Source organism: Anomaloglossus baeobatrachus, chromosome 1, assembly GCF_048569485.1.
Source record: "Anomaloglossus baeobatrachus isolate aAnoBae1 chromosome 1, aAnoBae1.hap1, whole genome shotgun sequence".
NCBI lineage: Eukaryota > Metazoa > Chordata > Amphibia > Anura > Aromobatidae > Anomaloglossus > Anomaloglossus baeobatrachus.
This window is the reverse complement of record NC_134353.1, coordinates 506,300,427-506,324,734: the sequence shown is the minus strand read 5'-3', so window position 1 is coordinate 506,324,734 and position 24,308 is coordinate 506,300,427. Positions and strand designations below refer to the sequence as shown.

The window sequence follows — 24,308 nt, the reverse complement described above, 5'->3', positions numbered from 1 at the left end:
GGCTGAAGATACTGCATATATTCATCAACCTACTATACTATGGGGACTTTCAATAATGCCATCTATCTGCATAATATATCCAAAATACACTGACTATTTTCAGTCATAGTCGAAAAGAAACAGAAACATGTGAGAAAGATTAGATGAGGCTTCCACAGGCATGTGTTCCTTAGGGCATTTAGATGCATTTTATTGACTAAATTGGTATGTTTTGGTGACAAATTCTGACGTCACGTGAATGTCTGCAGAGTGGAGATAAACTGTAGGCAAATCTTTAGAAGGAACCAGCTAATTTTTTTATGTATTTGAATTTTGATGGAAATTACACAAAGTTCGAAAAAAATAAGTATTTATATTAAAACTAATAATTTAATAAGTGAAGAATAATGTCCTATACATTTTAACTGTAAAACATAAATACAAACTAATAGTAATAGTAATACAAAACAAAAAATATCCTAAAATCGATCAATACAAAAATAAAACACTGAAACCAAACTTTATTAAAATAATTATAGCAAATAAATAAAAGACAGCAACATCTTTACATACAAATGTAAATCGAAAAAGCAATACAAGAAGAGTAATCCAACAAATTTATTTCGATGAAGGTACAGATTGTGTCTAAATGAGAAAATGGCACCAGATCACTTTAAATGCAAGGGACAGAGTCTTTACAGCAGGGATAAAACCCCATAGAGATGCTTGGATGTTACATAAATGTGTCATAATAGGCCAATTACATTAGCTAATTACATCCTCTTCTTTCCAAGTTTTTTGACTTGTCTGCACCATAATAAATATACCACAGTATGAAATATCTGGACATCATTAGGAGACACTAAACATTGTCAGCAAATTTTTAGACCAGCAAACAAACATCATCTGCGTAAAGTAACTCTAATCAACTGTAAATCTATGTAAAGTCCCAGTAACCCCCTACTTCAGCTGGATGTGCATCCAATGACACACATTCAGCTGAAATGCAGTGCAGCACAGAGATCCACCAGGTCCCTGCACTGGAATACATGCCGGTATCCAAAAAGTGGCCAGCCGTTGACGTCAGCATGCCCATGACTGGGGGTGTAGGACAGTGATGCATACATCGCCATAACAGGTACGCAAATTCAATGTCAGCTGTCAGCCACTGCTCCAATGCAGGAGCAGGATGCCGCACGATGTGGGAACTGTTAAAGGTGAGTAGAATTTTTTTTCCTTTTATGCATTATAGACAAACGTGGACTTTATATACCAGGAAGGAGCTTAGAATAAGGACATATATACCAGGATGGGGCCCAGGATAAGAACATGCATTCCAGTAAGGGCTTCAGGATGAGGACAGATATACCAGCATGGGGGACATATATATCAGGATGGGAATATAAATACAAGGATGGGGACATATATACCAGAATGGGAACAGATATACCAGGATGGGGGGACATATGTACCATGATGGTGGACATATAAGCAAGGATGGGAACATATATACCAGGATGGGGACATATATACCTGCATGGGGACATACAGTATTTATCAGAATGGGGGACATATATATAAGGATGGGGGACATGTTTACCAAGATGGTGGACACATTTACCAGGTAGGGTTCCAAGATGGGCGAAATTAGTTCAGGATGGGTGATACTGGTAAATCATAAATGGGGTTTGGGGCAACACTTTTGTCTATTGGATTTAGTACTCTTCAGGGGCCCACACATTTGACTAACATGCATGAAGAAGAGGTCTGAATTTTGCACCGGGACCCATCGGACTCTAGTTATGCCACTGCCTATAATATTGATGATATCCATATCTTAATTTTATAACGCCCTGTCTCTGTTTTATATAAATCTATTTGCATATTTTCATGCAAATGAGCCACAAGTGTAGAGGGCTTGGCCCTGCACTTACAGTTCTCCAGCCTCTCACCTTCTTTCTCACACCCGAGATCTCACACAAGAGCTCTCATTCCCGATGTGGTGCATGTGTAGTTGACGTTCAAGGTGGACTATCGATCACCTGGTATGATGGCAGGTGCAGAGAAGCAGGTGACACAGTGTTGCTGACAGGAAGCAGTAGGCGAGCAGAAAGGGAGAGCGGCCGTCGAGCTGTAAGTGTAGGGCCAAGCCCCGTGCATGACTGGCTTATATGCATGAAAAATCATCAATGGATTTCTTTATAAACAGAGGAACAGACTTAGAAAACAAAGGTATTTAAGTCATCAACATTACAGGGACTTTACATAGGTGATGTTACTTTGAGGTCTAAAATCCTGCTGACAAGTTGCCTTTCAGTAACACTGATATAGATAAAGCAATACCTTAATCTTAATATTTAATAGCCTAGAATAAGCATTTAAGACTTTGCAATTATGTCCGCATTTGAGCTTGTTTCACTGCATTGCATTTCCTGTGATTAAATCGAGATTCACATATTCCACTTGTCATGTAAAGATGACTCTGAAAACAATAAAAAAAATAAAGATGTAACTAAACATTCATTAATAGAATTGTAAAAAAACATTGAAAAAAATAATATTGATATACAATATTCATAAGGTTATCTGGCATCAGGGTCTGTTGGTAATAGATATACGCTATACGTGTCATGAGTCTCTCTTACTGTTGAGAGATTTGTGACGGTTCTCTGATCTGAGCCTCACATGTAGTTTTCTGGCTCTGCATATAAAATGGATTTTCCTTCTTCGGCACTGCAGGTGTGACGCCCCTGGACTATTAGGTCGTCACACGGTATTGCACAATCTGTCCTCCCGTGCAGTATCCACCTCCCTCTTGGTTATGGGTCCCTAACCAAATGGTGTTGCCTACATCAGCTAATCAAATCCTAGATACATACTGTACCACACCCACCTGACAAACCAGTGGACAGCTTGAGTGGAATAGTCACCCACCTAGGGGGTCAGGGAGGGGAGGTGAGGAGTGTAGTCAGATAGTGAGTTAGTCAGTAGTGAGTGGTGGTGAAAGTAGCCCTCGAGCTGTGAGGAGCTCTGAGGAGGTCGGGAGCGGGGACTCCCATAAGGAAACTTTCTAGGTGGTCTGGGCCTAGAGGAGTTGGACCTCCGGTCGCAGGGGATCGTGGCAAGGGGCTTGGGTCTGTCGAGGAGTGTGTCCAAGGAGTAAAGAAGACAGCAGATCCTGCTGTTTAAGCCTTGCTGTTTATTATCTGGTGTTTGACTGCTATGTTGATTGTTTATCCTTTTGTTGCCCACCTTACTTGTGTGTTAAACCCCCTTGTGTGCGTGCCGTGTGATTTAGTTTTGTGTCCCTTGTTGTCTATTTTTTGGGTTACGACTCCGGTCCTGGCCCTCCCCAGGGGTGGTGGGAGTGGGGAGTAACAAGTGAATATCAGCTCATCAAAGCAGGGGAAATTCTTAGAGGAGAGTCTGGACGGTGCTCACTGGATAGGGAAGGCTGGAGACAATTAGTAGAAGGAGGATCCTGGCACAAAGACGTCCAAAAATTCCAGAAGTGTGTATAAAACTTCACCTTTATTCAAAAAATAAAAACAACATAAAAATAACTCCTCCGATCAATGCATTTCAGACGCGATCGTCCTTAGTCATGATCATCATAGGGTACAACTAGAAAGCATTTAAATAGTGTATAGCCAAAGGAAATGACGACTCCCGAATAAATTATGCAAATCAGCCTGATCTAATCCAGAGAAAAACACCAAGAAAGTATATAGATCCATTAATGCAGATTAGCATGATCTATTTCAGATAAAAACACCAAGAAAGTATATAGATCCATTAATGCAGATTAGCATGATCTATTTCAGATAAAAACACCAAGAAAGTATATAAATCCATTAATGCAGATTAGCATGATTTGTTCCAGAGAAAAACACCAAGAAAGTATATAGATCCATTAATAAAAATAAAACAAATCCGTTCTTTTGTTTAGTCCTGAGGGGAAAGATGTATTCATTTGAAAAATGAATAAAGCTTCTTGAAAATGGAGTAACCGAATTCTATCTCCACCTCTTTTGTTGTTATAAATTGTTATAAACTTTTTTCAAAACATGGACTTCAAGGTGATCAGTATTACCCTGATGTACTTGTGCCGCCCCCGTGCCAGCAGCTGGCGCCGCTCGGATCCGGGGCCTACGGTACGGCTCGAGGAGTTCCCCGGACCCGGGGATCTCATGGTCACTCCAAATAAAAGGGGGATGTATTTGCACGGGGTTGATTGTAGAATGTCTGTGACGCCACCCACGATGTGCTGTGAAATGTGGCACCACCGCTGCTGTTGTGGCATACCTGGGGGAGATGTAATGGCAGCTGGATGTTAACCTCTCCGTGGGTAGGGATGGGTGCCCCGGGGCCCAGTGTCTCTGTGCAGGGTATGGCGACGGCTGTTCTATGGGGGCTAAATCTTCCCCTTCCGTGGCAATAATTTACATGAATTATTGGGAGGATTGCTATATTTATAATGAAACTAATCCATTTTCAAATCAAATTGTTTATTATTTTAGATTTATAGATGATGGATTGGTTGTGTGGAATGGTTCTTGTGAATTGATCCATTCTTTCATTGATTATTTAAATAACAATCCTTTCAATATTACATTCACGTGTAATTTCAATACCAATAGCATATCTTGATCTTTTGCTTACTGGTTCTGTTGCCACAGGTGATGTAATTTGCTCTTTATATCGTAAACCTGTAGCAGGTAACTCCATGCTACACACAGCCAGCTGCCATCCCAGGCATGTTAAAGACAACTTACCAGTAGGTGAATTCGTTCGTGCTAAAAGAACGTGTTCACACCAAGTGGATTATAACAAAGAATGTGAGCTTATTCAGAAATGGATTAAAAACAGAGGCTTCCTTGTTACCACTGTGATGCCCTGGACTAGCCAGGTAGTCACAGACAGGCCCTTGCACAAACACCCATCCCCTAAAAAGGTAACAGCAGCCAGCCACAAAACTTTGGTCACCTCCCTCAGAGCTTAATGGACACACCAGGGGGGCAGAGCCAGGAGGAGTTCAGAGGGCCTGAGGTAGGAAGTGCAAGTCAGTCGAGTTCAGTAGTCAGTCAAGTTCAGTAGTCAGTCGAGTTTAGGAGGTGAATGAGAGAGGAGTAACATCTGACATGGGTCTGGGTTGTAGCCTGGACACCCTTTGGCCAAGCGGCAGATGGTGGTCGCCGCCTGCAGGAGCCGGGAAGACAGCCTGGTGGAACCGTAAGGGACCGGGACAGGGTAGTGGCCCGCCGGTACCGAACCATGGAACTGACTGGAAACCGGAGCACACAGGGGGTACTGAGACCCTGAGACGAGGTCCCAAATCTACCAGACTAAGTTAATTCACTGATTGAGGTCTGGACCTTAGGTCCTTTCCCAACCAAGTCCCGACTGAAGACAACAGCCCAACGAGGGAGATAGAAAGCCACTGCTCAGGCAGAGAGATCCCACGGGCCAGCGTCTGCAGGCAAACGGGCTCTCCCGACACACACACAGCTGGGGAGCGGACTCCCGTCGCTGAAGTGCAGGCAGTCCACAGCTACAAAACAAGGTGCAGGAGAAAGGTGGGGACCACCAAACCGGGTGGGGGACCAGACGCAGCCGGCTGCGGGCACCGACCACCATCTTTTTGGTTTACCAGAGACTCCGGTGTATCTGTCTGAGCAAGTACAACTGTGCCTTCGGGCCGCGCACTGCCCCACACCACACCAATCCGCCCGCACCCTGACCACCGGGCCCCGGGACCATCACCCCCTACCCACGGAGGGGTCAACATCTGGCTGAGCAACACCGTCCCCGGGGGCCTAGTAAACGGCAGCGGTGGTGTCTACATTCCCCACAACTCATAGTTTCATAGTTTCATAGTTTTTAAGGTTGAAGGGAGACTCTAAGTCCATCTAGTTCAACCCGTAGCCTAACATGTTGATCCAGAGGAAGGCAAAAAAACCCCAATGTGTCAAATAAGCTCCAATGGGGAAAAAAATTCCTTCCTGACTCCACATACGGCAATCAGACTAGTTCCCTGGATCAACACCCTGTCATAAAATCCAATATACATAACTGGTAATATTATATTTTTCAATTAATGAGATCAGGCTCTGCTTAAATTTTACTTGTGAATCCCTCAATACAACATCATACGGCAGAGAGCTCCATAGTCTCACTGCTCGTACAGTAAAGAGTCCTCATCTGTGATTATGATTAAACATTCTTTCCTCAAGACGTAGCGGATGCCCCCGTGTTCCAGTCGCAGGCCTAGGTGTAAAGAGATCTTTGGAAAGGTCTCTGTACTGTCCCCTCATATATTTATACATTGTGATTAGATCCCCCTAAGCCTTTGTTTTTCCTAACTAACTAACCCCAAGTTTAATAACCTGTCTTGGTATTGCAGCCCACCCATTCCTCTAATAATCTTGGTCGCTCTTCTATCTACCTGTAAGATTATGCTATTTATAACCTTCTATACTTTTGCTAACATGAAATGCATCCAATCCTCTCTTAAATTCATTCAGTGAGTTGGCCATCACCACTTCCTCAGGAAGAGAGTTCCAGAGCCTCACTGCTCTTACCGTGAAGAACCCTCTTCTATGCTGATGTAGGAATTTTCTTTCCTCCAATCGAAAAGAATGCCCCCTTGTTCTTGTCATAGTCCTTGGTACAAACAGATCATGGGAGAGATCTCTATATGGCCCTCTGATATATTTGTACATATTTATTAGGTCTCCCCTAAGTCTTCTCATTTCTAGAGTAAATAGACCTAATTTTTATAACCTTTCCGTGTATTGTAATGCACCCATTCCATTTATTATTTTAGTAGCCCGCCTCTGAACCCTTTCAAGTTCAGTAATGTCTTTCTTCAGCACCGGCGCCCAAAATTGCACACAATACTCCAAGTGTGGTCTGACTAGTGATTTGTACAGAGGGAGAATGATGTTTTCATCTCGTGCCCCCAGACCTCTTCTAATGCATCCCATCACCCTATTTGCTTTGGTGGCTGCTGCCTGACACTGGGCACTCCAATTTAGATTCTTATTCACTAAGATGCCTAAGTCTTTTTCCATGTCTGATTTCCCCAGCAGTTTCCCATTTAGTAAGTAATCGTAGCATCTGTTTCTCCTTCCCATGTGCATAACCTTACACTTATCTGTGTTAAACCTCATTTGCCATTTTTCAGCCCAATTCTCCAATTTACTCAAGTCCATCTGTAGTTGCAAACTGTCCTCCTTTGTGTTAACTACCTTACATAGTTTTGTATCATCTGCAAATACTGATATTTTACTCTGTAAACCATCCACCAGATCATTAATAAATATATTAAATAGTAGGGGGCCCAATACAGACCCCTGTGGCACCCCACTAGTAACCCTGGCCCAATCTGAGTATGCACCATTAATAACCACTCTTTGTTTTCTACCACTAAGCCAGCTACCTACCCATCTACACACATTTTCCCCGAGCCCAAGCTTTCTCATTTTACTTAGCAGTCTTTTATGTGGGACAGTGTCAAATGCTTTACCGAAGTCGAGATAAATGACATCCAATGATTCTCCTCGGTCCATGTGAGAGCTTACATCCTCATAGAAGCTGATCAGGTTAGTTTGACAGGAGCGATCCTTCATAAATCCATGTTGATATGCAGTTAAACAGTTATTAACATTGAGACATTCCATAATAGTATCCCTTAAAAACCCTTCAAACATTTTACCCACAACAGATGTTAAGCTTACCGGCCTATAGTTTCCAGGTTCCCTTTTGCACCCTTTTTTGAATATTGGTACCACATTTGCTAGCCGCCAATCCAGTGGAACAGACCCAGTTTCTATAGAGTCTTTAAATAAAAGGAATAGGTGGGTGGCGTCACGAACTTAACTCCAACCACGGCCCCGGCCGTAAACCGACCTACCAAACCCCTCCGTAGCGCCAGCATTCTTTCAGAGCGACGTGACCCCGGGTCCGGAGGCGCTCGAGCCACCCACCGCCGAGCCCGGATCCGAGTGGCTCGGCTGTAGCCGAGCGCGGGGCGGTACACCACCATAGAACGTGCCAAAAAGAAAGTTAATTTATATGATAGACAAAAATATTTGTCCTACCATAATAATTCCAATAGTAATTCTTCTGCCCTTTCTCAGGTTACTTTTTCTACCAACTACAGTATTAATTATCAGCAGATTGTAAAAATAGTCAAAAAGTATCTACCAGTTTGGTTTTCGGATGAAACCACCAGAGAAGTACTTAGTCCTGGGGTGAATTTTGTTTCTAAAAAAGGTTTTACTTTAGGAGCTACAATTCCCCTACAGATTATACAAAAAATAATTTTAAAAAATGTTCATATCATAGTTGGCTCTCCACCACGGGTTCTTACCGCTGTGGGAGCAAGGCTTGTGGATTATGTCCTGTTATGTTAAATAAAAAAAACTTTTACAGCCACCGCTACAAACAAAGTTCACACTAATGATCATTTTCTCAATTGTGGAGACGATTTTGTTGTTTATGCTATTATTTGCAGAACTTGCCAGCTCCAATATATTGGATGCACAAGTCGTGCGTTACGCACCAGGATCGCAGAGCATCTGTATGATGCCAAACATATTTCTACTCGTACTCCCTCTAGTGTTTCTCAGCATGTCAGACTAGTACATCAGGGTAATACTGATCACCTTGAAGTCCATGCTTTGAAAAAAGTTTATAACAACAAAAGAGGTGGAGATAGAATTCGGTTACTCCATTTTCAGGAAGCTTTATTCATTTTTCAAATGAATACATCTTTCCCCTCAGGACTAAACAAAAGAACGGATTTGTTGTATTTTTATTAATGGATTCATAGACTTTCTTAGTGTTTTTCTCTGGAACAAATCATGCTAATCTGCATTAATGGATCTATATACTTTCTTGGTATTTTTCTCTGGAATAGATCATGCTAGTTTGCATTAATGGATCTATATACTTTCTTGGTGTTTTTCTCTGGATTTGATCAGGCTGATTTGCATAATTTGTTCAGGAGTCGTCATTTCCCTTGGCTATACACTATTTAAATGCTTTCTAGTTGTACCCTATGATGATCATGACTAAGGACAATTGCGTCTGACACGCGTTGATCGGAGGAGTTATTTTTATGTTGTTTTTTTATTTTTTTTTTAAAAGGGGAAGTTTTATACACACTTCTGGAATTTTTGGATGTCTTTGTGCCGGGATCCGCCTTCTACTAGTGGTGGGAGTGGGGGTATTAGATCAGGGCTGGCCAGGAGCAGGGCCAGGGTGGCGGGGATAGTGAAGGCCCCCTAGTTTGAGGGTCAGTCAAGGCACCCCTATCCCCGATATCCCATACCAGTTTTGTTGCACCCCATCTCCTTTATCCCCAACCGATACCGTGACAATGGTTGTATCTATTTCCACTCCTATATTCACTATAAAATGTGAATTTGTCATTCCGTCCGAAGCCTGGATGGCAAGAAGACATGGCCCCAGCTACTGATTGGCTTCCGCAGTGCAGCTAGTATTTAATATAGTCACAGGCCACACCTCTTTACTACTTCAGAGCTAAAACCAAGAGAAAAACAAAGGGCCCATTTTTTTAAAAGAAAGATATCTGTCATTATACAGCACATATATATATACAGTGTGTGTATATATATTTTATTTATATATATATATATATATATATATATATATATATATTGTGACAAGGTGACCAGTTATATTGTGGATGACAGGTATGTACCACGGAAGTGGTGTGATTTTGGAAGTTTTTTCTGGTACATGTAGTGCCACAGACATTTTCTATAGTTTTAAATGGGCCAGGATTACGGATGGCTAAGAGATGGGTGGGACTGGTCATCCACATACCCCTGCCTATGGGTGTGTCTGACACAGCTCTTAATTAGCTTGTTTGGCACATGGAGTGAGAGTGTGTGGAGCAGTTAGTGTATGAGAAGCACTGCATGAGGAGCAGCCTCTGAGGGAAAAGAGGCTGTTTACCTCCGAAAGGAACTCGTCTGAAGGAGCAGAGGGTTGGCTTCACACGTGAGTGAGTGGATGCTGAGAGAGCTCCATTCAGATCAAGGGTATCTGAACTGAGCGGGCGTACCGTGCGTTTAACGGACTTGAAATCCGTCTGTATTTGTAATTTTGTTTGGAGAAGCGGTTTATGGTGTTTTTTTAATAAACAGTTTGGATTTTTAAGACTGTGTTCCTGTGTTACCTCGGAAACGCAGCCAAGTGAGTGTCCCCCATCACGTGAGCAGGCAAATGCTTACAATATATATACACTACGAGAATATATACAGTATATACACTCGTATATGTGTGTGTTTGTGTGTGTGTGTGTGTGTGTGTATATATATCCTGTTCCAGGATCAAACTGTTTGATCAGAGCGTGCGTATGCTGCCAACTCTGGCGCCATTTTATTGAAGACACCATCTCGGTGAATATTACCAGTCATCAGTTTGTTTCATATGATATTCACAAACAGTGTCTTCAATAAATGGCACCAGATATGGTGGTATGTGCAAACGCTGAATCAGCACCTGTTTGTTGAAGACAAAAAAAGGCAGTGGCAGGCGCAAAATTTAAAGAAAGGGGTGGAAAACAGCCAGAGGAGGAATAGATAAAAAAGACCACACCCACAAAGTTTCACCCTGATGCTTAATTGTTGACACCTGGGCGTACAACGGGTTCAATAGTATTTCATATATCACTCTTTATGGACATGTATTAATATTGCGTAATTCTGTGTCCATTTTTGTGTGTTTTATTTGGTGTTTTTTTCCATTGTAGAAGAATGACCTCTGTTAAAGGCTGGATGGAGAGTGATGCTCAACTAGGTGTTTCGGTTGGGTTCAGATCAGGAGACATGCTTGGCCACTGAATCACTTTCACCCTGTTCTTTTTCAGAAACGTGGTGTGTTTTTAGATCATTGTTATATTGGAAAAGTGCACGTCTACTAAGGGTACGGAGTAATGGTATTATAAGATGGTGGTCGAGTTCCTACCCCGAAGACACCAAATATGTTCTTAAATATATATATATGTGATAAGATATAAAGTGATATTATGCAGGAATGTATAGTGTAAGGTATTGTAATGTATAAGATGTAGCAGAGTTGAGAATGTTACTATGTAGAGGTGTAGCAGTATTGATGATGTAATGCATATGTATAGGTATAAGGTGTAATGTTATGTAGTATGTAATGTAGGATGCGTAATAAGGTATTTCTTGCGGGCAGGGGTGACTGACCACAGCAGGGAAGGCTACCCGAGGCACTCGGATCCGGGATCGTGGCTGTGGCTCGAGTGGCAACCGGATCTGGGGCTCGCACCGCAGCCCGCCGCCCACAACAATAAAAAGCGGGGTATTTACAAGGGAGGAGTTTGTCAGTGACGCCACCCGTGGGTTGCGGTGATGGTTGGTGACACCACCGCTGCCTTGGTATGGGGCGCCCGGGGCTGTTGGAGCGGGGCATCAGGATAGTATCCCCTCCACGGGTAGGGATGGTGTAGTCCCGGGGCACAGGTGTTACGAGGAAGGATGCTGCGGAGCATCTTCTTCAGGGCTGGACCGGGTGGTATTGGTGTACTCACAATTCTAGAGGAATTCACACAAAGTCCAAGTGGTAAACCAAATTGCCAGTGACTGGTGACCTCCGGAGGGTGTATTCGGGTCCCACACCCTGGTACAGCAAACAGGGGTCCCTTCCTCCTGCACTTAGTGTTTGTGTCCTTAGTTTGACTACTCCGCTTGAAACAGGGAAGTCCACTCCTGGTGATTCTGTGTGTTGGGAGCTGTGGTCCTTGAAAACTGACCCGTGGGATCTTAGCAGGCAATTGTGGAGCCCTATCCCCCTCGTTGGGCTTCCGTCTCGCTCTCTGGGCTTGCTGGTAGGACAAGACGTCGAATCTTGTCCCCTGCTGGCTAATTGACAACGGGCTTGAAGCAGTCCTCACCCTAGGGTCCAGGCACCCTGACTGTGCACGGCCTCTGGACCGGATTCCCACTGTCAGCACCGGCGGGCTACAAACCTGACCCAGTCCACTTAAGGTCTCCCGCGACCGGATCTCCGTCGCTTGTGGCCCTGTCTGCTGACTGCCACCTAGTAAGTCGTCCGGTAGTCCAGCGGCTCCAACCCCTGACTACCCTGTCACTCCACACTCCTCTCACTTCCTCTGTCAGTACTCCACTGTCTTGTTCCCTCCCAGGACACCTCAGGATCCCTAGATGGGCGTCACCATCTGCTTGGCCCTGCCCACTGGTGTGTCCCTATTGTCATGGGGGGTGACTAGGCTTTGATGGCTGGTGTTGTGTACCTGGGTGTGGGTTTGTTTTGGTATGCCAAGGAGGATGGAGTCCTGCACCTGGAAGATTTGTGCAGTCTCTGGGACAACCTGGTTTTGCCAGGGCGTCACACTCCCCCTTGGTAGAATACAGCCCATCCTCATGTTGTCCGGCCGCTGATGTTTATTTTTATCTGCATCTGAAAACGGTAGAAAAGGTAAAATACATTATATCATAAAACATAAAACATTTCTTCCCTTACAGGGAGGCACATTTTCTTAAACATTGCAAAACATCTCTTTCTCCCTTCAACCCGCCACCCAAAACACCTGAACCCCTGGTGCCACCGCTAACTCTGGTGTCACACCACCCCAAGTTCCTGACGGTGTACTTGGTGACCGAATTGGAGTTCCTTACCCACCAGTCCACCCCAAAGAGTCTCAAAGTTCCGGAACCCTCTGGCCTGGAGGTTAGCCACCGGTTTGATGGTGACTGGGCCTCTGCCGACTCTACCGCAGGCCCTTCCTCCAACCAGTCCTCTCCAGGGGGTGTTGCAATCCTGGTGGTGGGATAACAAGAAGGCAGATGGGTGTATTTACAATGACCCAAGAAACATTTTGGGTGGCCTCTACCAGTCCAGAGGCCTTGGTCCATCAAAATATAAACAGGGAAAAGGCTGAGTTTTAAAACAGGGAAAGGGGTAGCCGGAATCTGCTACCCTTTTACTCTTTTTCATGCAGGTGACGGTGGGAGGCGAGGCATGGCTGCTCGTTGACCATGATCCACTTCTTTAAGTCAAGAGCAAACCACCCCCGCTCTCCACAACGCCTTGTGTAGCCGACCATATCTCCGGGTTCCAGATTCCTATCTGGATGGCCGGTCGGCAAATGAGGGGCTACATCCCTCCGGGACACACAAATTTCTGCTTCCAGTCCCGGCTCGTATATGAATCCCCACCCTTTTTGGGGGTCAAAATAGCGGACTTGCCCTTGGTAAGTCGGGTCCTGGACCCGGAAGGTGGCTTGACGCAGGCAGTCATTTTCCTTGTAGTTACGGGCAAGCACATCAGCCTTGCGTTTCTCCCTAGCAGCTATTTCTCTGCATAGCTGCTCCTGTTGCCGCTTCTAGTACGTGGCACGGGTTTGCTGCTTCTCCTCCTGTTCAGGAGCCAGGCCCATTCGGATGCCCTCGGCGCCGGCTACAACCGGCCTCACATACTGCCGTGGACCCCACCGATGATCAGTGGCCTGCTCCACTTCCCTGCAGGTACACTCCGGCTGCTTTTCAGCCAGGACAGGATGCTTGGGAGTGGTTGGCGCTGCAGCCGGGGTAGATTTAAAGTTTGCTGCCGCCTCCGTTGCGGCCGTGCGGATAGCCAGAGCCGACGTCATTACCGGTGCGGCTGAGCCCTGGGCCGGTTGAGATGTCGTCGGGGCTGCGGCCTGGCTCGGGGCCGGATGAGATGTCATCGGGGTTGCAGCATGGCTCGGGGACGGGACGGGTGCCGAGCCGGTGGTGAGTACAAGGTCCGAGGACCCTGGAACTGAGTCCTCTCCTGCAGACTGTTCGGGTTCCGCTGCCACGGGTCGAGGCAACGGGTTGGTCGGGGCGTTGGCTGTGGACACGGGCGACATGGCGGACGGGAGCAGACCGGACCCCTCAGCCGGGCAGGCTGGTTCCTGGGGAACACAGGGGCATGGGTCACTGCTTACTTTCTCCAAGGCATCTCCATCTCGCGCGCCCAGACAGCTGCAGCCAGGCCCTTCATCTCCGTCGTCCACCTTGCCAATATGAAGTGGGCTTGGGCCTGGATCCTCCGGCACATCCTCTCTGTCTGTTCCTCAATCCAATCTACAGTGCCGGGAACGGGGCTCTACGAGCGCTGTTTGCCAGGCTACTGTGACATCTTCTCTGGTCACATGCCGCTTTTCTTGCCCTCCTCCTTGGTTATCCAGCAGCAGTCATTCTGCTTTGGGGATCACCAGGTTCCGCCCGCGTTAGGGGGCAGGGCCTCAGATTTGCGCTCTTTTCGGGGAAGAAGATGGTGAGGTTGTTGTTTTTGGCACCAAGAATGGCAGGCAAGATGGCAGCGGTCCAAAAATTTCTAAGTTTCACGGTTCAACAGTTCAGAAAAATCTCCGTCGCCTGTTGCCCTGTCTGCCGACTGCCACCTAGTCAGTTGTCTGATAGTCCAGAGGATCCAACCCCTGACTACCCTGTCACTTCACACTCCTCTCACTTCCTCTGTCAGTACTCAACTGTCTTGTTCCCTCCCAGGACACCTCAGGACCCCTAGGTGGGCGTCACCATCCGCTTGGCCCCACCCACTGGTGTGTCCCTATTGTCATGGGGGGTGACTAGGCTTTGGTGGCTGGTGTTGTGTACCTGGGTGTGGGTTTGTGTTGGTATGCCAAGGATGGAGTCCTGCACTTGGAAGATTTGTGCAGTCTCTGGGACAACCTGGTTTTACCAGGGCGTCACATATTATTAGTGTTATAGGTATGCAGGTGAAAAGTTAAATCTGCCCGGTGACAGACAGGTGACAGTTGGGATTCTAGGATTAGCCAATAGGGGAGGAGCTAAGGCTTTGGGAGAGAAACGGTTGCTGTGGGAACGTGAGTTAGGGATCAGCCTGTAACAGGAACAGACGTTAGATCTGAGGAGCAGCAGAGCCGCATGATATGGGTGTCCTGTAGAGAGGGAGACCATTACATAGAATAGTGTGACAAAGGAAAAGAGGGAACAACTGAGAAAGAGAAGGAGATTACCGTGATGCAGAGTGGTCTAGTGGAGCCGGGTCAGCGCACTGAACAAAGGAATGAGTGACACAGAGACTGGTCCTGGTGCAAGAAAGAGCAGGACAAGGAACAAAGTGAGTGTCTTAAGCAAGAGTCCCTGGGATGTCTTCAGTAGCTTATAGCTCAGTCCAGCCATATTGGCAATACCCCTCTAGGAGGGAAAAGACGTGGGACTGCTTGAGGAGGAGACTGACTTACAAGGACTGTGATGTAGTACTAGGCTTGATAGTGAAAGGAAGAAAAGGACTTATGAAGGTTGGAACGACTAAAGTGAAGATTGTGTGCTTAATGATCCTTTGTGATATTGAAATGTGCAAGAAGATTTGTGTCCACCATCTTATGTACATTGTTGATACCAAGTTAATGTTCAGTAAAACTACGTTTTTTTATGAACTGTGTACCATCTGGTCCTGGCCAGCCAAAACCGCCGGCAAACACTACACACCCAGCCAGGATCTCCATTTTCATGTAGCGTGCCGGGGTGCGGTAAACGATTGCCTCGTCCACGACTACCACCCCGCGCCACGTTACACTATCATTATTTTTAATACAGAGTAATACATTTATGAATTCATGATACCATCAATGAACTGTATGTAGCTCTCCAACATCAGCAACAGTCATGCAGCCCCACATAAGGCTATTCCCATGTGAATGTGTGCAAACTGGCACAATACATCCATGAAGTTTGCTAAATTTCACAGGTATACTGTATATAATTTTTTTTAAAAAAGTGTCATCAAAAGTAATCCATGTCAACTTTCAGGAAGGGACATACCTATAGTGGAGCCTGTGCAGCCACAGAGGGTCCCTACTAGAGGGATGCGGGCCCAGTTCCACCACTTTTCAAACACTATTGAACATTGGTGTAATAATTTATTGTTTTGGTTGTTTTATTCTTATTATTATTATTATTATTATTGTTATTATTTCTGCAGCTCCACCTTTCTTGGCAATACTTGTAAATTAAAGTTATTGATGTATTCATTAAAGGGGTTGTTCATTCTAGCACTACCCTTCCTTAAATGCTGAAGTGCTACAGATTAAAAAAAAGCATTCTCACCCACCATGTAAGCGTTGTTCCAGCAATGTCAGTACTATCTGATCCAACAGTCATCTGTTTCCAATGCTGACAATCAGCAGTGGCTGATTGACTACAGCTTTCACACTTCCAACAGAAGGAAATGGCCAGTAGTAGACAATCTGTTTAATTTCCATTATTCAATAGCATTTTTAGCAACAGTTATCCCGATCTATATCTTTTTTTTTAACAAACTTAACCCAAACTTACTTTTAGTATACAGGTCTTTCAGCTAGAGGTTATATTTGGATATATCTATTTTATTTCCATTATTATTTTCTTTATCCTCATGAATATAATATACACCATAGGTGGGAATAGAGTATATTACTTCCAGTCCATTGGAATTCCAACTTTACTCTAACTGTTATGCTAAATTACTTTCCAGGATATCTATGTTATGTCCAAATGGTTTAAATCCTTGTAAAAATAGATCAGATTGAGTTGCAAACATTTTACTATAAAGATGTGCCTATAATACTGGAGAAACAATCTACATTTACATCAATCCACACAACTATAAATATAGATTGACACCATCTCTTTTTATAGAACTTACAAAGTAAAAATGTTGTAAATATTGAGAAATGTTCTCAGTTTACCAAAATGTTTTCTTTAGACTAATTAGCAAACATGGTGGAGGCGCTGTAGCTAGTCTCACTGGGCATTACAACTGTGTATATACAGGTGCATCTCAATAAATTTCAGTAATTCAATACAAAAAGGGAAATGCATATATTATATAGAGTCATTACACACATTGATTTATTTCAAGAGTTTATTTCTGTTAATGTTGATGATTATGGCTTAGAGCCAATGAAAACCCAAAAGTGCTTATCTCAGAAAATTAAAATAATTACCGCAAAACACCTGCAAAGGCTTCCTAAGCATTTAAAATGGTCCCTTAGTTTTGTTCAGTAGGCTACACAATCATGGGGAAGACTGCTGACTTGACAGGTGTTCAGAAGGCAGTCATGGAAACACTCCACAAGGAGGGTAAGCCACAAAAGTTTGTTGCTAAAGAAGCTGGCTGTTCACACAGTGCTGTATCCAAGCATATTAATGGTAAGTTGAGTGGAAGGAAAAAGTGTGGTAGAAAAAGATGCACAAGCAGCCGGGATAACCGCAGCCTTGATAGGATTGTTAAAAAATGGCCATTCAAAACTTTGGGGGAGATTTACAAGGAGTGGACTACTGCTGGAGCCAGTACTTCAAGATCCACCACACACAGACATATCCAGGACATGGGCTACAAGTGTCGTATTCATTGTGTCAAGCCACTCATGACCAACAGACAATGCCAGAAATGTCTTACCTGGGCCAAGGAGAAAACGAATTGGACTGTTGCTCAGTGGTCCAAGGTGTTGTTTTCAGATGAAAGGATATTTTGCATTTAATTTCGAAATCAAGGTCCCAGAGTCTGGAGGAAGACTGGAGAGGCAACAATCGAAGATTCTTGAGGTCTAGTGTCAGGTTTCCACAATCAGATGATTTGGGGAGCCATGTCATCTGCTGGTATAGGGTCGCTGTGTTTTATCAAGACCAAAGTCAGCGCAGCAATCTACCAGAAACTTTTAGCGCAAACCATGCTTCCCTCTGCTGACAAGATTTTAGGAGATAGAAATGTAATATTCCTTCAGGACTTGTCCCTTTTCCACACTGCCAAAAGTACCAATACCTGGTTTAATAACAACAGTATCACTGTGCTTGACTGGCCAGTAAACTCGCCTGACCTTAATCCCATTGAGAATCTATGGGGTATTATCATGAGGAAGATGAGAGACACCAGACCTAACAATTCAGATGAGTTGAATGCTGCTATCAAAGCAACCTGGGCTTCCATAACACCTCAACAGTGCCACAGCCTGATCGCCCCCATGCCACGTTGATGCAGTAATTCATGCAAAAGGAGCCCCGACCAACATTTCTGAGTTAACATAATTTTTTCAGTTGTTCTTATATAATAATCTAATTTTCTGTCATGCTGTACTATGGGAGACACTGAAGCAAACAGGAAGTGTTGCTTCAGGGAGTAGTTAGCAGACCAACCACAAGGGGGTGATAGTGTAGTAAACAAGCCTGCACTAATGTAACGCTGCCCTGAAGAGAAGCACTGCAGTTCACCTAAATGAACAGTAAGCTGGAAAGCCCGCTAGAGGGCAGTAAAGTAGTCAGCAAGCTGGGTGTGCAACAGGAGGTCTCGTCAATGGTACAGAAGAAGGCAAAGCGTGGTCAGGTGATAGCCAAAAGGTCGAGAACTGGGAAGTCACGAAAACAGGTGCAGGAAAGACGGGGACGAGGATAGGAATGGGGACACAGGTCAGAGGCTGGGCAAAAGGACGAATGAACAGAGGAGGACTAGAAACCGGAGGGGAACAGAGGTAGAGACAAGGACAAGTCAGGAGCCACAGGTCAGGTCAGCTCTGGTGGGAGACAAAGGTCAGATCGGGTCAGGGGGGATGGAGGTCAGATCAGGTCAGGGAAGAAACGAAGGGCAGGACAGGACAGGACAGAACACAGGTCACTAATGGGAACAAAACGCAGCTGAGCCACTGGCAAAGCACAGGAGGTGCAGCGCCAGGATATAGGAGCCAATAGATCAGAGCGAGGCAGCAAGGATTTACCCCTCACGACCTGGAACCCTGAGAAAAAATACCAGCAATAAAGCAATAACTCAGCAACAGCTGAGTCAGGTATGGGTCATGACATTTTGTGAGATAACTTTTGGGTTTTCATTGGCTGTAAGCCATAATCATCAACACTAATGCGGGCTTCACACGGTATGATCTATCGTGCGATTGCACGAGCGATCGTACCCGCCCCCGTCGTTTGTGCGTCACGGGCAATTAGTTGTCCGTGGCGCACAAAGTCGTTAAACCCCCGTCACACATACTTACCTGCTGAGCAACCTCGCTGTGGGTGGCGAACATCCACTTCCTAAAGGGGGAGGGATGTTCGGCATCACAGCGACGTCACACAGCAGCCGAGCCAATGGAAGTGGAGGGGCGGAGATGAGCGGGACGTAAACATCCTGCCCACCTCCTTCCTTCCACATTGCCGGCGGGAGTCGCGGGACGCAGGTAAGCGGTGTTCATCGTTCCCGGGGTGTCACACGGAGCGATGTGTACTGCCCTGGGTACGATGAACAACCGGCGCCATTAAAAATATTTTTTTAAAAATAAGCGATGAGTCCACGACTCACGATTTGTGAGCGATTCTGCGTCGCTCGGAGGTGTCACACGAAACGACGTCGCAAGCGATGCCGGATGTGCGTCACGAAAACCGTGACCCCGACGATGCATCGTGCGATAGCTAGTCTTATGTGACGCCCGCATAACAGAAATAAACACTTGAAATAGATCACTCTGTTTGTAATGACTCTATATAATATATGTTTTTCTCTTTTTGTATTGAATTACTGAAATAAATTTATTTTTTGATGATATTCCAATTTAATGAGATGCACTTGTATCTCATTTGATCCTATGGCAGCTTGGCTGGAAAAGGCAATGGGAAAACACAAGATAGTTTGTACTGAATAAAATGTTTGGCCATCAAGTTTCTGTTGTTCACAGGCTTGGATTGTGTCTGCCCTTCACCTTGCCAAACACATCTGCTTCACCAACTGCCTCTAGCCACCCTCAAGTACTGTAATCTGAAATGATTCTTTGACACTTTTCACTTCTCCTTTTAGTTCCAAAGGAAAAGCTCCTATGATCGATCTCAACGCTGAAGGTTTGGATCACTTATACTTAGGGCGGCTTTGCACACTACGACATCGCAGGTGCGATGTCGGTGGGGTCAAATCGAAAGTGACGCACATCCGGCGTCACTTGCGATGTCGTAGTGTGTAAATCCTAGATGATACGATTAATGAGCGCAAAAGCGTCGTTATCGTATCATCAGTGTATTCTCCGACATTTCCATAATGCCGGTGCAGAGACAGGTATGATGTAGTTCCTCGTTCCTGCGGCAGCACACATCGCTGTGTGTAAAGCCGCAGGAGCGAGGAACATCTCCTACTTGCCTCCCGGCTGCAATGAGAAGGAAGGAGGTGGGCAGGATGTTTACATCCTGCTCATCTCCGCCCCTCCGCCGCTATTGGCCGCCTGCCGTGTGACGTCGCTATGACGCCGCACGACCCACCCCCTTAGGAAGGAGGCGGGTTGCCGGCCAGAGCGACGGTCGCAGGGCAGGTGAGTGCATGTGAAGCTGGCGTAGCGATAATTTTTGCTACGCCAGCTATCACAAGAGATCGTACCTGCGATGGGGGCGGGGACTATCGCACTCGACATCGCAGCATCGGCTTGCGATGTCGTAATGTGCTTAGCCCGCCTTAGATCCAGAAATATTTAGACAGTGGCACAAGTTTTGTCATTTTAGCTGTTTACCAGAACATATTCAATATACAGTTATATAATCAGTATGGACTTAAAGTGCAGACTCTCAGCTTTAGTGTTCAGTCACATCTGTGTATAAAATCTACAAATGCAATGAGATAAAATATTGCATTGCACTCTCACCAATGTTAAACAATAGAGCAGAGCACATCTGATAGTTTTCCCTCTGCAAAATTCGGCATGTGGGACAAATCGCAGCATGCTGTGAGTGCTTGTGAGCTTCGCCAATACATGTCAATGGGTGTGAGAAAAACGTGCAACAAACGGATGTCACATGGATCTCATACGGACATCACATGGATGACACATGACATGAAACTGAGCAAGGGGGGAAACACTCTCACGTAGCTCTCACATGACATACGGAATGACACTCGCATGTCTCTTGCATCTCACTCCTAGACGGTTCAAGAACAACAATGAAGCCATAATTCACATGGAGATGTGACTTAACACTTAGTTTGAGGAAATTCACATCCTAATTGGAATAATGGTTTAGGAATTACAGGTTTTTAATGTGTAGAAGCCTCTTTTTCAAAAAACCAAAGGTAATTGGACAATTATCTTAAAAGCTCTTTAATGGGCGCATGTGCTATTCCCATGTAAACCCATAAAAAATTAAGCAGGTAAAAGGTCTGAAGCTGATTGACATTTACTCTTTTTGAGCCCACAACATGGAGCTTTCACTAGAAGAGAAAAAGAAAATCATTAGACTGAAAAAATAATCATCAGAGAGATAGCAGAAAAATTAGGAGTGGCCAAATCAACAGTTTGGTACTTTGTGGAAAAAAATAGAGTGCACTTGTGAGGTTGGGAACTCAAAAAGGACTGGACATCCATGATAGACAACACTTGTGGATGATCACAGAATTATTTTCATGGTGAAGAAAAAACCCTTTGCAACATCCACGCAAGTGAAGGACACTCTTCAGGAATTAGGTTTTCAGTATCCAAGTCTACCATAACGAGAAGACTTCATGAGAGCAAATACAGAGAGTTTATCACAGTGTGCAAACTATTAATCTGCTTTAGGCCTCTGCCACACACGTGAAATTCACGTACGTGCCGAGAGACACGTATTTCCCCTGCGTGTTGCGTGCAGGTAAGTATGTGTCTCTGGTACGTGCGGGCCACGTGTGTTCTACGTGTGCTATCCGCGATAGCACACGTAGAATCGGTAATTTACATACTCACCTGGTCCTTCCTGCTGTCCGCACTGCTGTCCGTGGTGCTGATCCTCGGTCTCCAGCCCTCCCGTCTCCCCGCTGCTGCCAGGCAGTGAAGTGAATATTAAATGAGAATAATGAGCGGCGGTCGGCAGCAAGAGGCAGCAGCGGCAGAGACAGGAGGGCTGGAGAAGGTGAGTTAATGTTTTGTTTTTTTTTCACTGACACGTGTGTTTTCTCCGGCGCGTGTCACACGGGACCGCATCCACACTACACCCGTGTGGTACGGGTGCGGGCCGTGTGACACCCGTGCTGCGGGAGAAAACACTGACATGTCAGCGTTTAGAAAAACGCACACACGTACAAATGCACACGGACACACGTTCCGTGCGGTTTTACGTGTGTGTGCCTGCTACAATAGGGTAGCATTAATTAACGTGTCTCCGTGCCGCCGGTACGTGAAAAAAATGACAAACACGTGCCGGCGGCACGGATGTGTGTCGCAGGCCTTAAAAATAGGCCGTATTAGACTTTGCCCCAAAAAAACCATCTAAAGAAGCCAGCCCAGTTCTGGAAAAACATTCTTTGGTCAGATGAAATCTGTACAAGAATGAAGGGAAGAAGAATGTTGTCACACAACGTGACTGGCGTGGCGAGCGTGTTCAGACCAACCGAGGTCTGACGGTCAACAAAAAAACACCTAAACAACACCACAGACAAGGGGGAAACACCGAGGACACAATAACAATGGTAGGCCCTGGCACTAGTGAGAGGGTAGATGGGCGCCTGGTAACCTCACCTGAGCTGTCTCTGCTCTCCTAACCAGTCCTTATACAGTTTCTGCAACTGTCACCGAGCAGCACCCTGGGTCCCTAAGAAATCGTATAGAGGCCCTAATTAGTGAGAGGTGGGTGAGGTTCACTTGACCTACTGCTGCACTAAAGAGACAAAAGGGTAGGGAGACAAATAGGGAATAAAGAACCAAAAGAGGAAATGATACAACTTCAACTATCCTCAGCAGCTTCCTTCCCCCAAGGCGGCTATCCTAGAAATTATTTGTATAGTCAGCAAAGCTTGTTGGGATGCCTGGCTATTTAAGCACAAGGGAGTGTGACTATAATACAAGTGCAGCTGACCTCAACTGCAGCAGAGCTGCAAACAAAAAAAAAATGGCATTAACTTCTTCAGAACCAAAGGAAACAAAATCACATTTAAATGCAGAGCCCTAGAGATAAGGGGCTACAGACCTCATGCTGCCACTAGTCTCCAAAAACAATGAGATAATTGTGACAAAAGTATAGGGAAGGCTTAGAACGGCTCATGATCCAAAGCACAACACATCCTCTGTAAAACATGGTGGAGGCAGTGTGATGGCTGGGCATGTATGGCTTCCAATGGCACTGGGTCACTAGTGTTTATTGATAATTTGACTGAAGACAGAAGCAGCTGGATGAATTCTGAATTGTACAGGGCGATACTTTCTGCTCAGATTCAACCAACTGCAGCAAAGTTGATAGGACAGAGCTTCACAGTACAGATGGACAATGACCCAAAAAATAATGTGAAAGCAACGAGTTTTTTTAGGCAAAGAAGGGGAATATTCTGCAAATATACAGTATGAGCCCCCACATAGCCCCTTTATATTCAATGTAAGTGTGGCGCCCCTGACCTGGTCAGGCGCCACAGAGTATTGCACCCATGCGGGAGCAATGCTTCCAGGTAATCTCCAAAGGCCAGGATGAGGTGCACACACAAACATATAGTGACCAGGCCTCCCACATCACCAGAGGGGACCCTTGGGTAGCCAGAAGGGGTTAACTTTCAATTCCCAGCTAGGGGTGTGTTCAGGGGCTGGTTGCTAGGAAGCAGGGCAGAGAGAGAGAGGAAGTGAGGAGTCTGGAGGAAGAAGTTGAAGTGTATGGAGGGGGAGCAGAGAAGCTCCCGTGCAGACAGGTCCTGAGGAGTGCTGTAGCTGAAAGCGGAGGAGAACGGAGTACTGTGGGTCGGCCTGAAGAGCATCCAGAGAAAGAGGGGTGGCTGAGTACGGAGATCCCGGTATCCGAGCACACAAGGGGAACTAGGTCCCCAGTACAGGCAGCAGATCATCCAGAGCTGCTTAACCTACAGGTTGGGGGGGTACTTCATGCCCTCACCACGACTACACAGAGCTTGAGCCAAGCAGCACACCAGGCCCATAAGGGGACAGGGCCAGAAGCCATCCCACCAAGGCCACGCTGCCGGCAGACGAGCCAGAGAGAGGGGAGCAGGGTGGTAACAGCTTCCCTGGAGGGGTCCTACCACGCTTCAAGCAAAGGATCCTCCTAAAACAGAAAGAGTGCAAGGAAGGCGAGTGGACAGCTACCCTCAGAACGGCCTCCTGGAATTCCTGGTTCCACCTGGTTATCACAGTGTCGCCCGGGCATCTCACCGTGACCTCCAAACAGTGAGTAAACACGTTAAAAGACTTCTTGGACTGTGTTTGAGTCATTCTGCGACTTGTGGTACTACAAACTCACACCGGGCCCTGGGGCTTGCCTCACTCTCAGGAGGCTACTATATCCGACTGCACCCACCATCAGCCCCAGGCGTCCCCTAACCTGCAG

The 24,308-nt window shown here is 45.6% G+C and overlaps 1 protein-coding gene across 3 annotated transcripts in view; it reads right to left on the bottom strand.

Moving 5' to 3' along the window:
- Positions 1 to 489: 489 nt before the first annotated feature.
- SUSD1 (sushi domain containing 1) overlaps positions 490 to 24,308 on the bottom strand; it is a 404,984-nt gene continuing 381,165 nt past the window's right edge. For all 3 annotated transcript variants that reach the window (XM_075316004.1, XM_075316016.1, XM_075316010.1), the window contains one exon: positions 490 to 2,461. Coding sequence is in view for 1 of the 3 variants with exons in the window: in XM_075316016.1 (XP_075172131.1) it covers positions 2,430 to 2,461 (32 nt within the window). In the remaining 2 variants the exon portion in view is untranslated. The remainder of the gene's footprint in view (positions 2,462 to 24,308) is intronic.